At 35.1% G+C, this 16,194-nt stretch overlaps 1 protein-coding gene across 7 annotated transcripts in view; it reads right to left on the reverse strand.

The window, feature by feature from the left end:
• Positions 1 to 15,071, reverse strand: part of LOC136836908 (alkaline phosphatase-like) — a 110,705-nt gene extending 95,634 nt beyond the window's left edge. Inside the window, exons 1-5 of one of the 7 annotated variants that reach the window (XM_067101351.1) lie at positions 14,968 to 15,071; positions 12,967 to 13,627; positions 6,927 to 7,019; positions 4,752 to 4,969; positions 1,261 to 1,434 (exon numbers count right to left, since the gene is read on the reverse strand). In XM_067101351.1, coding sequence (XP_066957452.1) covers positions 1,261 to 1,434; positions 4,752 to 4,969; positions 6,927 to 7,019; positions 12,967 to 13,090 — 609 coding nt within the window. In that variant the 5' untranslated portion in view covers positions 13,091 to 13,627; positions 14,968 to 15,071. Of the gene's footprint in view, positions 1 to 1,260; positions 1,435 to 4,751; positions 4,970 to 6,926; positions 7,020 to 12,966; positions 13,647 to 14,963 lie in introns of those variants that run through there. The other 6 variants (XM_067101357.1, XM_067101352.1, XM_067101354.1 and 3 more) reach the window with 6 other exon arrangements.
• Positions 15,072 to 16,194: the final 1,123 nt, after the last annotated feature.

The raw sequence follows: 16,194 nt of genomic DNA on the forward strand, positions 1-16,194 counted from the left end.
TCTACACTTAATGCCGTTTTTCATTTTATTGGTTTTCCCAATAATAATAATAATAATAATAATAATAATAATAATAATAATAATAATAATAATATCTCTTATTAACTGCTAAATTATGAAACATATTCCTCTTTCATACAAACATTTCCAAAATATATATAAAAACTGTCAGAGTCCTAATGATAACAATAATAATGATAATGTATTATAGTTTAATATAGCTTACTATATAATTAAGGATTTTTATTACGCAAGCTGTTTTTCACGAGATTGTGAATTTCTTAGCAATAATGATAATATTCAAAAGTTCTGTTATCACTCGCTAATTTACGAAACAAATTCTCCCTCCATGAAAACATTTCCAAATATATAAAAAAAAACACGTTCAGAATTATTCTCATCCATCTCAAAACTGGCTCCCGTCCTGATAGTTAGCGATAGACGAGAAGGAATAACTACCGGGCTGTCATTCACGGCCCGTCGATCAGTCAGTCAATCTATCAATCAATCAGTCAGTCAGTCGCGAGAAGAATAAATCGATTGCAGCTAAACTTTTTCTATTTTTTCTAGCAGGGATTAGTTCTGTTCACACAGAGCTGCTCAGATACGCTGTTATCCACGAGCCTTCCAAGTTATTCTGTGTTTAATGTCTACCTTTGTATAGATTTATAGGTTTTTGGCTTGTCGTAGCTACAATTCGTTTGTGTTTGTATGTAGTATGTATATATATACGTATATATATACTGTATATATATATATATATATATATATATATACATACGTCATTTTTACTCAAATACGCTGTTATCTCGGATCACTGGAAGTTATTTTGTAATCAGAATCGACCTTTGTATAGGTTTATAGTTTTTAGCTCACTGTATCTATAGTTTGTTCGTATACACACACACACACACATTGTACTATACACACACACACACACATATATATATATATATATATATATATATATATATATATATATATATATATATATATATATATATATATATATATATATATATATATATACTTAACTTGTATATACGTTATGTTGCCACTTACATATATAAATGTAACGATTCTTGAATGGTTGATTTGACTTTCAGCTCTCACAATTTCAAGTTTATTTTACTGTAATCAACAAAATAAGTCTATTAACCAAGACCCCAACATCATTCCAATTGACACACATAGGCCTACAGGCGTGAGACCCATCTTCGTTCAATCCTCCCAGTCTGAAAGGTAATGTAACCTACTTACCTGGAACCACTTGGCGATGGAATCGGTGTGGAAGGTGGAATCCTGCTGGGCAGAACAGTTCTCCTTGTTGACATTGACGTCAACGCCTATGGTGCCCAAATTCCCCTTGACACCGCAGAGGTAGGCTGTGGCACTGGCCGCGCTGTCCGCTACTTGGCTGTCTGTCGTGTAGGTCTAGGGATAGAGTAAAGAAATGGAATCAGAGATTTTAGGCCTATTTATTTCATTTTAAGTTTACATTTGCACACACACATATGTATATATATATATATATATATATATATATATATATATATATATATATATATATATATATATATATATATATATATATATATATACACGGTGTCTATTTTCGTGTGCAATTTTTGTTGTCAGCGTCTGTTACTCCCAAAATTATACGAGATACTGTAGTGACGCTAGTATGACATTTTGAATATTCATCGCGATAATACAGTATATGGAAAGGAACAAAGAGATATATGTACTATTATCGTATTATAATACAGCATGCAGTTACAAGCAAGAGAGACGTATCTCCCCGCTATGGCTAGTGTATGTTTGTGCGCGCGTGTGAACAGACCACATTTCTCAAGGTCCCAAACCGTCAAATTCTTTAAATTAATGACTCATGGAAAACGTGATAATACCAACTCAACTCCTATCCAAAAAGCAGCTTTAGCAGCTACGAAAATACTTTCATTCTGTAAATCAAACGAAAACGTAGAGATAAAATCTAGCCGTTCGAACACGTCGGAATCTCAGACCGGGTGTGATTTTAAATTCACTTTTCACAAGTAACGAAAGTGAGCACGAAGGAATTTTGTGAGCACAACAATTAACCCCTTGCCCTCTTGGTCAGTTCATGTAGCGAAACTTGTAATTCTCCCGCGTACTGGATGAATAATGCAAAAGAAATAAATCCTCCATTTATTCACCGTAATTTCGTGGACTCCCTTACGACATCCGCGCCCCGCGAAATCAGCGTGAGGGCCTGGCATTATCGCTCCCAGCCTGTGATTATCTACCTGGCGTTCGAGAAAACAACATTTGTTTTGGTGCCGAAAAATAACGTTTGTTTCGCTTTCCTTCTGACTCGTGAACATGATACGATCACGAGAAAAGGGGAAAGGGACGTTTTTGTTGTTATGTTTGGCGGGACTGGAAAGGAATGGGTTAGACGGGATAAAACTAAAGAATAACTAGCTTGAATTTGAGATACTATTCCAACCGTCATTATTTTTCTGCGAGCGTAGCTAGACTTTGGCACATTTCAGCTCCCATACCAGACTATATTTTCTCTCTCTCTCTCTCTCTCTCTCTCTCTCTCTCTCTCTCTCCATATGTCGTTAATGTATGCGCGTCCTCTCACATAATAAATCTTGTGTCTCGCTCCCATACTTTCACTACAGAAAAACAAGTTATGTTAAAACGACAATTAGGTACTTTTTCTGCTATTTTTAGCCTCTCTCTCTCTCTCTCTCTCTCTCTCTCTCTCTCTCTCTCTCTCTCTCTCTCTCTCTCTCTCTCTCTCTCTCTCATTTATTTGCCACAAGACGTAAATAAAATGTGTCCCAGAAACCTCAGCACAAAATAGAAAGTCGAAAGCTTAGATTATCACAGCATTATGTAAATTGACACTGACCACACTCCTGAAAAAATCAATCTGTTTTCACCAACTTTCCAATCTATTAAGAAGAGAGAGAGAGGTGAGTTATGTGGGGTAACATTCATTAACTAATTCTCTAAAACATAAACGAAGACATCAGCTTCAAAACCGTTAGAAAATAATTATTGTCACATGTTGACTTCCTTGTTCAGTATCTGTGTTTATTTGTCCTTAATTTTCTATTCTCTACGTTCCCTTTTCACTGATTTTCTCATATGATTATTCTGTTCTGAGCAAACGTGCTTTGAGAATTCATTACTAAATAATAATAATAATGCCATTTGCCCTTAGAAATTTGAATTTTCTTCCTTCCTCTGTGCTTTACGTAATCCTTTAGGTGCGATGTTCATTTCATATGATTAAAATAACGTTTAAAATGAGATTTTAATTATATAGAAATATACAGAATATCCCGAAAAAATACAGTATATATATACAGGTTCGATCCTGACTTATATATATACATTATATATATATATATATATATATATATATATATATATATATATATATATATATATATATATATATAAATTTCTGACTCACGTCAGATCGAACCCAGGTCTTTCAAATGAAAGACCAGAGCGCTGGTATGCAAGCAATTAGCCCGCCCAGGTAATTCCTCGGGAACAGTTGTATTCAGGTTCCAACTTCTTTTATGACTTGTATGGCCTGGTTGGTAGCGCTCTGGTCTTTCATTTGAAAGACCTGGTTCGATCCTGATGTGAGCCAGAAATTTGTTTCTGTTCCACACGTAAGTGTGTGTTGATATATATATATATATATATATATATATATATATATATATATATATATATATATATATATATAGTCTCTGCCTGTGGACCTTAATTCCTGTGTCGTTTATTTGTTCACTTGTTCGCAGTGTGGTCTGCGATACGTGGGATCCAGTTCCCGCTGGCTCAGACACAGAATTTTGGAACACAGCGGTCTTTCTATTAGAACTAGGTTTCCCCTTTCCAAACCACCCTTTTCTGCCATTAGAGAACACAGTTTAGCACAGGACCATCCTTTCACTGACCTGGATTTTCGGGTACTGTCTTTTGTTCAAATAGACTGACCTTTTAATTTCAGAGTCGCTGACTATTAAAAAGATGAAGCCGGAATTGAACAACAACTCGTCTGGTATTCAACTAGCTATCGTGTAATTTCATAGTAGGTACTCAATTAGGTCGTTAAATATTTTACTTTGTGAGTGGTAGTTTGTTTACATTTCACCTTAGTTTTATTTTCATATTTTTATGTTTGTGTTTTTAATTTTTCGTTATTTTACGTCTCACCCTTTTAGTTTGTATTTACTTGTTCATTTTATATATTTCGTTAGTATTTTTGCTGAAGATTTATTATGACAATTCATTTTATTGTAATTTTATTGATTCTCATCCTTGTCGGTTTTTCAGCCTGATGATGAGGTTTTATACCTCGAAAGCTCGTGTACATTAAAGAATGTTCTTCCTGGTCTTGGCAATATTTATTTATCATTATATATATATATATATATATATATATATATATATATATATATATATATATATATATATATATATATATATATATATATATATGCCTTCTTTACCCAGATTATAATCCACCACAATCATCTAACCACCAGATACAAAATTCTCGTCACAAGTGAAGGGAGGCACATACGTGTAATACCCTTAATCTCAGTATTAACTCTCTCTCTCTCTCTCTCTCTCTCTCTCTCTCTCTCTCTCTCTCTCTCTCTCTCTCTTAACGCTAAGGCTAAACATAACAGTATCTATGAACTTTATTTTTTTGGTTTAGTCACTTCACTCACTTTGATCTGGGCGCTGTGTGGAAAGGTATCCCATTCCATGAGCTCTCTCTCCCACCTGCCGCTCCTTTGCCCCTTCAGGATCCTGGTGGCGGTGACCGTGGCCGTGGACATGCCGTCCCCGAGGAACAGGATCACGTTCTTCGCCTGCCTCTTCTGCTGGAAGATCTTCAGCTGGTTCTGCAACTCCAGCTGCGCGTTGCTATTCCAGAAGTCTTGGTCTGGAAAGAGAGAAAGAAAAGACTAGATGCAGTTCCAGTGGTCTGGAAAGGGAGAGAAGGAGAGATCAGATGCTGTTCAAGTAGTCTGGAAGGAGAAAGGGAGAGACCAAATGCAGTTCCAGTAGTCTGGAAAGAGAGAAAGGGAGAGACTCAATGCAGTTCCAGAAGTCTTGGTCTGGAAAGAGATAAAAAAAAGGCTAGATGCAGTTCCAGTGGTCTGGAAAGAGAGAGAGGGAGAGATCAGATGTAGTTCAAGTAGTCTGGAAGGAGAAAGAGAGAGAGAGAGAGAGACCAAATGCAGTTCCAGTAGTCTGGAAAAAGAGAGAGAGAGAAGAGAAGATGCAGTTCCAGTGGTCTGGAAAGAAGGAGAGAGAGAAAGGGAGAGACCAGATGCAGATCCAGCTGTCTGGAAAGAGGGAGAGAGAGAACAAATGCAGGTCCAGCGGTCTGGAAAGTGAGAGAGAGAGAGAGAGAGAGACCAGATGCAGTTCCAGCGGTCTGAAAAAGAGAGAGAGAAAAGGAGAGACCAAATGCAGATCCAGTGGTTTGGAGAGAGAGAGAGAGAGAGAGAGAGAGAGAGACCAGATAATATTCCAATGATGCAGTTATGCAGTTCCACTATGAAGTTCAATACAATTACAGTTATGCAATTATGCAATTCCAGGATGGATTTCAATAAAACTCCAGTGACGCAATTATGTAATTCCAGCAGGGAGTTCAATAATGTTCGTGTCAGCTGTTGCACATTAGAATGTGAAAGGAAATTAGGAAAAACAATTATCGTTCTGTACCATAATGTTGCTTGTACTCATTCTGGTGTCACTTTCCAGCTGGTTAGTTTTGATTGATCGTACTATGTACACGAAGGCAACAAAAAAAAAAAAAAAAAAAAAAAAGAAACGTCAAAATGACGAGCTAACAGAAATAGGAAATTTCTATAGTTTGCTGTAAGAAAATATTTTCCAAAAATTATCATTTATATATATATGTATATATATACACATATATATTTATATATATATTAACTTTATCACCTACTTAACTGTGCATTAATACAATTACTAACGGGACCTCATTAAAACTGGTTGGTATTTAGCGGAGATATTTTTTCATACGAGGGCAGTTAGTTCCGGAAAGCTTGTAACTTTTATTGAATAAATATCTCCGCTAGATACCATCCAGTTTCAGTGCGGTCCTGTTAGTAATTATATATATATATATATATATATATATATATATATATATATATATATATATATATATATATATATATATATATATATATATATATATATATATATATATATATATATATATATATATATATATATACACTATTTAATGTCAGCCTCAGCCATTAATAATAAGTTTATTTTATCAAGCCATTAATTCTTTTCCTTGACAGCATAAGGCCCCTAGACAAAGGATAATTTTTACTTTTACCTAATTTCTTCCGTACATTTATTAAAAATCACGAAACACTGGACACTGAATTTGATGAAGAACTCTATATAAATCAAGTTCTAGATGTATTATAAATACTATATTCCCCGTAGGAGGGGCAGTGCCGTCAGTGCACCTCACGTGGTACACTGTAGGCATTACTTAAGGGTCTTTGCAGCGTCCCCTCGGCCCCTAGCTGCAACCTCTGTCGTTCCTCTTACTGTACTTCCTTTCATATTCCCTTTCTTCCATCTGACTTTCCACCCTCTCTAACAATTGTTTCAAAGTGCAGCTGCGAGGTCTTCCTCCTGTTACACCTTTCAAACCTTCTTACTGTCAAATTCCCCTTCAGCCCTGAATGACCTCACAGGTCCCAGGGCTTGGCCTTTGACCTGAATCCTATATTCTGTTCTCTGTTCAATAAATACTATTTACTTTGTACTATCTACTATGTAATGGCAACTTCAAAACTACGTATAATTACGTACACTAGTTTACTGTAGAATCTTCTTACCTTCCTTGTCTATGAAGGGAACGCGCGTATAAGACGATCCTTTCTTCACCTTCCGGTAAGTCTGCTTCCTGGACTTGTGGAATTCCTCCTCGCCTGGGAAGAGAAAGAAGAAGAAGAAGAAGATGAAAAGTGTCATTAATACATGAGTATATATTATATATGCGTCATTCTCACTTCGTAGCTTTTTGAGACTCGTGATTTACTGCTTCTAATCGGTTCGTAAAGTTCTGTCGCAAGTTTTATGTGTTGTTATTATAACTAATTAATTATTGCATTAATGTTCTTCATGTGGTTTGGTGGTTATTGGTTTTGTAATATTATTTTTACGATAATATTCTCCCTGCCTTTTTGTTTAATCATTTCTTCAATTTCCGCATATGACGCTCTGATTTGTATGAGGGCAGGTTGCTTGATAATCTTCATTAGCTTTTGGTATGGTCTGTGAAGATTATCCTTATACTGAATAATAATAATAATAATAATAATAATAATAATAATAATAATAATAATAATAATAATAATAATAAACAATTCACTTATAGGTCGATGGAGCGAGTATTTTGAAGCTTTGGTGACCGTAAAGGATATGAAGTATTTTTGTTCTTATATGCTGTAAATGTGTTACTATATCTCTCTCTCTCTCTCTCTCTCTCTATACATATATATATATATATATATATATATATATATATATATATATATATATATATATTCAGTATTACGAGAGAATTACAAGCAAACTTTTTTGTCCTTTTTTCGTACCTCCGTCAACCCAAGCAGCTGAAATATGCACCTGGTAGTCAGTAGTTGTAGTGGGACTGCAATTTATCTCAACTGATGTCCATCGTTTTATGTTTTATATTTCAATTATTCTTGTTCAGTTGCAAAGTGATTCGTATATGTCCTTTTCATGAATATAATTAAAGGTTAAATGCTGGATTTTATTGACGCTACCAGACCAGTTTTAAAAATTAAGCACAAATTTTTGTATCTTTAATTATTATTATTATTATTATTATTATTATTATTATTATTATTATTATTATTATTATTATTGGCAACAGTAATAGTTGTAGTAAAAAAATTCAAATAATTTTTCCATCATGCTAATATTATATAAAATTAATTATGTGCATTTCCTGAGTTCAGTACTTCCTAAATGTTAATAAGATAGTTAAAAATGAGAGACATAAATATTTTGTATGTATGTGTATGCATATATATATATATTATATATATATATATATATATATATATATATATATATATATATATATATATATATATATATTACATTTTAGTTTAATGGTTTCAAACGTCTCTGCTTGGACAGAATTACATTGCAGAGTCGAATAATTTGAATGCACCAAGTCAAGTGAAGGACAATTAAAAAAATTAGATGTTTTTGTGACAAAATCTTCTAATCTTTTTTGTATGCTGAGATCACGTCGGCTTAAGGTTGGGACAAATGGTGATATTCTCTCTCTCTCTCTCTCTCTCTCTCTCTCTCTCTCTCTCTCTCTCTCTCTCTCGTAGCGCATTGTGCACCTTTTGTACCTCTGTTGACCTGAGCATTGAACTGATTCTGTACCTGGTTGTCAGTCGACTGTTGTGGGTTACAGCAATGTATGAAGAGAAAAAAGAAAAATAGGATAGTTGAGATCAATAAGTAATAAGCTTCTTTACCACTACTTCTAAGCTTTGGAATTTTCTTTCTGCTCCCGTTTTCTCGTTTCATGTAAAAGATACATGCACTGCGATGCCTGTAACTTTATAGTCTATTACTAATTCTTCAAATATTGATTTGGTCAGTGCTCTCAGGAGCTTTTAAACTGTTGTACAAATGCGAATATGTTTTATATATTTATTGATTTGTTTACCTTCATGCGTATGTTATTTTCACGTCAGTTTCGTCTTTCGCCTTTAACCTTATTTTTAATTCTGTTTTTCATGTAAAGTTTTATTCTGAAGAAGAAGAAGAAGAAGAAGAAGAAGAAGAAGAAGAAGATATGAGCCATAATTTATAAAGAACGAACCCGCTGACATTCCATCTTGATCAAATCGTATAAAATCAAAAGTGCAGAGAAGCCATAGGTCAGGAGAAAGTACAAGAATGACGCTTACATCCTTCCATCAAGTACTGTCGTAGATTCCCATACGGAGAGAGAGAGAGAGAGAGAGAGAGAGAGAGAGTTTCAACGTCCTGCCATCTAGGAGAGAAATGATTGCAGCCCTAGACCCATCTAGCACTGTCGTAGATTCCCATGAGAGAGAGGGAGAGAGATTGTCTCATTGTCTCAGCGTCCCATCGTCCTTCACTGAAGGGTCAACTCGAAAATAAACCCAAACATTTTGGATCTTAGGAGCGACATAATCGTAGCTCTAGACCCATGAAGTCCTATCGTGGGTTCCCACACACACACACACACACACACACACACACACACACACACAGAGAGAGAGAGAGAGAGAGAGATTGTCTCAACGTCCCACCGTCCTTCACTGAAAGGGCAACTCGAAAATAAATCCAAACATTATAGGTCTGAGGAGCGAAAGGATCTCAGCAGCCGTTAGACTCATCCTCCCGGTGACGACACCGAAGGGTCATGACTTCTCGTGGCTCATGACATGAGGCCCTTTGCTCAGGCATCGTCACGCTCTCGTTGAGAGACACGGTAGGGCTCCACGATGGGTCTCGGAATGCTCAGTTTTCGGCGTCGAAACTCAGAGTTCGAGGAGGGAAGTAAAGGAAAAAAAAAAAAAACCGGGAAACTGGTTAACGAACATGTGGTAATCTTGAAGCTTCACGTCCGCTTAACGTTTTCTTTTATTTTTTGTTTTCGGTAGGAGGCGAACGAAATGGCTATTGCATGGATATGCTTAAATGCATTGCAAAGAAGAGGCAAAGAAAAGAAAACACAAGAAAATCAATTTAAAAAGCTACAGAACGAGAATAAGAGAACTAGGCCTATGTCATATCTCGAAGTAAACTTCGTGCTATTGTACACTCGCTGTTTACATGACTAGGCCTAAAAGAAAGATAAGAACACAAAGAGAAAATGTTGTTAAGAGTACGGAAGAATGTGAGAGTTAGGCCTAGCATAAATCGAAAAGAAAGCTATATGAAACCTAGATTTTTCATGACTTTTGAACGATAATTTGCAGGAATATTAAGCAGCCAAAATGAAGTGGTAATTAAACTTTGGAAAAACTTATTTATATCTTAATTTTCTTACAGCAGTACAAAGTTATGTCTACTCAGTTTTCTGCATGTTATCATGTGGATGTATGTGTTTAAGCGTATGTATTTGTTTTCAAGAAATATTACGAAAAACGGTAGACAGGTGGAAAAGATGGATCCGTGTGATATGATAATGTTGAGAGGATGGACGACAATGCCGAAATCGTCTCTTATTCTGAAGGTAGGGAGAAGTAGATATAGAAGAAGAAGAGAGAGAGAGGGAACTGTATGAAAAGCAGAAGCTGTAATGAAAAAGTACCGAGAAGATAAAAGCAAATGATGCGGTATAAATAAGTAAGTTGGGCTGAAAGGTTGCCAAGGAGTGACGCAGCGATTAGTGCATGGGACACCTTCACTCAGCACTTCTAAAGTGGTACGGCTTATTGGTAAGACTAAAGCCTTTTCAAGGTGAACAATTTTGCTGAAATGTATAAAAATTTTTATTCTCAGTGAATATTTAGTGAAATTTAAAAGGTTATTTACAACTTCATTTGAATTATTTCTGCTTCTGGATACATACTCGTTTCGAAGTTCTCTGAAAAGAGAGAGAGAGAGAGAGAAGGGTGGAATTGGGTGGCTAATAGCCAGCTCAAATCTAATGATATAAATTTATTACTTCCATCGCCACTTAAAGATTTCAAAAATTCACTGACATATCATCAAGAACATCAGCATCCCCACTTGAGAGGTTCTCTGACACTTTGAGAACAACCTGTTAAGTGGATAGAGTGGTCGTAAGTGAGACCACTTACAACCCATATCTGCGTTCCAGCGAGGGAGCGAGGGGTCGTTCTGAGAGCCCTTTTATTATCCCTGATTCTGATAAGAAGAAGAAGAGGGTTGTTTACTGTTCGTAGCGTTGATAAGGTGTCCCCTGCGCCGTATATTTTTTTCTTTTTACTTGATTTCGCAACTTCTGTTTGTTCCAGTGTATTTGTATGTTTGGTTGTTTGTCGGTTTTTTTGTACTTTCATTTGTTGTTTGTTTATACTGCATACGATTTAATTTTTATTTCATATATTTATGATTTTTAGTTTTCTATAAAGAAAACTATTGTGCCGGCTTTATCTGTCCTTCCGCATTTTATTCTGTCCGCCCTCAGATCTTAAAAACTACTGAGGCTAGAGGGCTGCAAATTAGTATGTTGATCATCCACCCTCCAATCATCAAACATGCCAAAATGCAGCCCTGTAGCCGTAATAGTTTTTATTTTATTTAAGGTTAAGATTAGCCATAATCGTGCCTCTGGCAACGATATGGGATAGGCCACCACCGGCCCGTGGTTAAAGTTTCATGGGGCGCGGCACATACAGCATTATACCGAGACCACCGAAAGGTAGATCTGTTTTCGGTGGCCTTGATTATACGATGTACAGAAAACTCTATTGCGCCGAAGAAACTTCGGCACATTTTTTACTTCTTATATCTATGATTTTTTTTTTCATCTAAGTTCACATTTCTGTTTTACTAAAGTTTGCTCAGGCTAATTCTTAAAGGTTTGTTGAATAGCAAGCACAATCCAGCGATCACTGCCTCATTCATCCTCTAACTGAGACATTTTTGCATGAAATACAAATATGAGATCAACCCATATGTAATAGTATAGCATATAGCCTGCTCGTGTATGTATGTATGTATGTATGTATGTATGTATGTATGTATGTAGACTTTTGCATCTTTAAGGATGTGTGTTCACCTATCATCTGCAGGCATATACTGTATATATATATATATATATATATATATATATATATATATATATATATATATATATATATATATATGCAGTATATACACATATTAATTACTAAAGGACCTATTCAAACTGGATGGTATCTAATGGAGTATTTATTCAGATACTTGATAATGTGGACTGTTTGTCCAAGAAAGCTTGTAACTTTTTCTGAATAAATACTCCATTAGATACCATCCAGCTTGAATGAGGTCCTTATAGTAATTCTACCAATGCACAGAACAATTGTGTATGTGATAAAGTTATATATATATATATATATATATATATATATATATATATATATATATATATATATATATATGTACTGTATGTATGTATGTGTCTGTGATTGAAAAATAATAATCAGAGATAATACGATGTCAATAACTGTTATTCCAATAGCTATATACAGACTCTTGAGAAAAGTATTTACGTAGCCAGAGGTAAATGTTAACTGCTCTTTGGTAAATGATCACCAACCCAATATAACAACATATTTATAGAACTGCTGTACTTTAAACAAGCACCTTGTTATATTACTAATAACAACCAGTTATACTCTCTTGTTCTAACATAAATAAAGGGAAATATAGAAATTAATATATTTCCAGCCCTGGGGCTCTGGGTTAGGTCCCGGTTTGAAGAGAGAGAGTGAAAGAGAGTATATCATGTACATGGAGATTTAACTCTATAGTTTCCTTGAGTCTTTTTTGAGATTATGTTGCTACCTCTTGCTCCTCTTCAGTACACTAAGTTAACAAACAACTAGGTACATAATTCACTGCTTTTTACGTATGTCTATAAACGATTACAATAAGAAAATAAAATTTAAGAAAATTTAATCACAAAACGTTGCTGGAGTAAATACTAACAGAACAAGCCATTTGCAATTCGTCTTACGATGCTGGTTTGATCAACCCAGGTCTGTACCTAGCCCAGGCCAAAAGGAAACAGGAATTATAAGAAAAGACAAGTGTTCATCCCGTGTGAAAAATATAAAGATATTTAGCCAAGGAAAAACGTAAGCAGGAAGTGAACACCAAAACCTGAAAGTAACTACTTACCAGCTCTGATCTTATTATTGTTATTATTTCGAACGTTGACGTTTCCTGCCTTGCCCTGTGTCTGTAGGGCCAGGGCTGTGGCGAAAACAGCCCCCAGCAGGAGCAACAAGCCGTACGGCTTCATGGTAACGCAGAGGTCAGGCAGGGGTCGCCTACTGGTTGATCACTGTGGAATCGCTTTCTCTAAGGAAAGACGCTGGTGAATGTTGATAGTGTCACTATTCACGGCTGTTTTTGGTTATGTTTAGATTACAGTGAAGGTTTTTTTTTAACACTATACACTTCTGTTTTTCGTCCAATATTTTACTTTCTTTTTTCCGTTCAGTGAAGTCTTTTACAGGTTGCTTTTCCCGTTCTGTAGTTTACAGTATCTAGAATGATTTGTACACATCAGTGAAATTTTTTTCGAATTTTTAATCAAGTGTACCCCTTTTCCACTTAAGTACAGTATCCAATAAACTCCTTACAGTACTTATAGCCTCTCTAGATCTTCCAGAGCAGTTGGACCATTTCCCCAAGTGTGTACATAATCCAGACTCTATTTTATTTCAGTGGTCAGTCACGAACTTCAGTTTGAAAGAATCAAGATCACTCCATCACGTTTTCAATACAGTTTCAGACAATAACATTCACTCAGCCACAGAGTTATATTTCAATTAATCTGGGGATGCAATTTCGCCTGGTTAGGTCATAGCGTAATGTAGAAATGTTCAAGAAGCACTTTTTTTTTTTATTTGAGGTTTTGTCCAATTTCACTTTACAAAAGGTAACGAAAGGAAAACAAATCACAAAAGGTTATTGTAAATGAGATGAAGTCATTCTCGCTAATTGTATATTTTTTCGGTAATGTAATGGCGGTTTGTTCTGTGATAACAATATTGCTGGAGTGGGGGATGGTGAAGACAATGGCATGCTTATTGAAACGCACACACACATACACACACACACACACACACACATATATATATATATATATATATATGTGTGTGTGTGTGTGTGTGTGTGTATATATATATATATATATATATATATATATATATATATATATATATATATATATATATATATATATATATATATATATATATATATATATATATATATATTACTGTATATAGCCTATATATATTATAAAACAAAAGGTCATTTCAATACCGAAAAATATTCAATCAAGGGTGAATTATCTTATTTACAATAATATATGTGTATATATATATATATATGTGTGTGTGTGTGTAAGTGCTGTGTGTATACATACAAATTTTCGTTTACATTCTTGAAAAGTTACTTTGTAAGATGTGTGTGCTTTTATGCATTCAGATATTTATAAAAAAAAAAAATGATAAGGACCGACGTTCCGTCAATCGTCTCCATACATGAACTACTTCTGAAACAGATAGGGTCATGACTCTGTACATAGCTTTACAACGTGCGCATTCAAATGAAGCACGTTTCATTATGTACCCATCTCCTATGAAGCACGTTTCGGCTAAGTTTCATGTTGCGTCACTGTGACGGAGTCCTGAAACGCCTTCATGTTTCTCTTAGCACTGTCAGATTCACTGTCGTTATTTTCCTCATCATCATCATTATTGTCATCTTCACTGTATATACTGTTATGTATAACAATTCATCTTTATTTTCGATTATATTTTCGGCTCTTATACAATAGATGGAAGTTGCTGTAGAAAGATAAACTTTCATACTGAATGGAACTTCTATGGACTTCCATCATTCACAAGTTTCCAAATTTACGTTCATTGTACATTGCGTATTGCTTGTCTTCAAATGTATATATTTTAGAATATTTACTATATATATATATATATATATATATATATATATATATATATATATATATATATATATATATATATATATATATTTACATTATATATACACATATATACATATGTATATAAACGCTTATTATCTTCAATAACTGCAGAACTCTGCAGACCAGACTGTTCAGCAAAGCAACCCCCACACACACACACATACGAAAGTCCCTCGGAAGGAGTTACGTCACAGACGTACGAACGCCACGACAGCTCGGAAGGCACTGTGAGAAAACGTGAACACAAGAACCTCTTACGCTGACTGGAGCCTGGAAGGAGCCTGGAAGGATGCCGGCGGCCGCTGGAACGAGTTGACACGACAGACCTTCCTGCCTTTCTTTCTTCCTTCCTTCCTTCCTTCCTTCCTTCCTTCCTTCCTAGCTCAGTAAGGCCGTTGCGTTGTTTGTTTGTTTTGTATTTTTCTTCTTCTTCTTCTTCTTCTCTTCTTCTTCTTCTTCTTCTTCTTCTTCTCATAGCGAGATGGGAGGTCTAGTCAATCTCTGAGACTCAAGATTAATTTGTTGTTATTTGGCTGTTTATTATTATTATTATTATTATTATTATTATTATTATTATTATTATTATTATTATTATTATTATTATATACATATGTATGTGTGTGTGTGCGTGCGTGTGATGGTGAGTGTGTGTTCCGGAGTAATTTTTCCTCCTATTTTGTTTGAAGCAGAAAAATTTATCGTGTTACTCTTGTACATTAGTGTCTGCGTTATTGTGTGTGTGTTTAAGGGAGATAGAGAGAGAGAGAGAGAGAGAGATAATGCAATGTAAGGATGAATGAGAGAAAGAGAGAGAGAGAGAGAGAGACAGGAGCTTCTTCTTTAGGTCTTGGGTAGGAAGAGGTGAAGGTCACCAATAGTGAAACGGCTAACTCATGGATGCTCTTCTCTCTCTCTCTCTCTCTCTCTCTCTCTCTCTCTCTCTCTCTCTCTCTACTCCTAGGCACCCTGAAGACATAGTTCACCTTGCAGTTGCCAGAGAAGACCTTTCCGTGCCGAGAGAGAGAGAGAGAGAGAGAGAGAGAGAGAGAGAGAGAGAGAGAGAGAGAGAGAGAGAGAGAGATTCCTCGTGGAAAATTAAATGATGGAAGTTGTCGTCTTTGAGGTTTAAGTACTAGCTTGGAAGATGAAGCAATATAGACCAAACAGGTATCATCAACTGGGAAGATGAATATGATATATATATATATATATATATATATATATATATATATATATATATATATATATATATATATATATATATATATATTGTAGTTACGTGAAGATATATATTCATATCGAAACAAAATGAAGCCAAACATTTTTCCTATGTATAAAACAAATACTGAATATTTAATGATTTCTACATCAGTTCTATTTACCTGACTGTC

The sequence above is a fragment of the Macrobrachium rosenbergii genome, chromosome 57 (assembly GCF_040412425.1).
Source record: "Macrobrachium rosenbergii isolate ZJJX-2024 chromosome 57, ASM4041242v1, whole genome shotgun sequence".
Taxonomy (NCBI): domain Eukaryota; kingdom Metazoa; phylum Arthropoda; class Malacostraca; order Decapoda; family Palaemonidae; genus Macrobrachium; species Macrobrachium rosenbergii.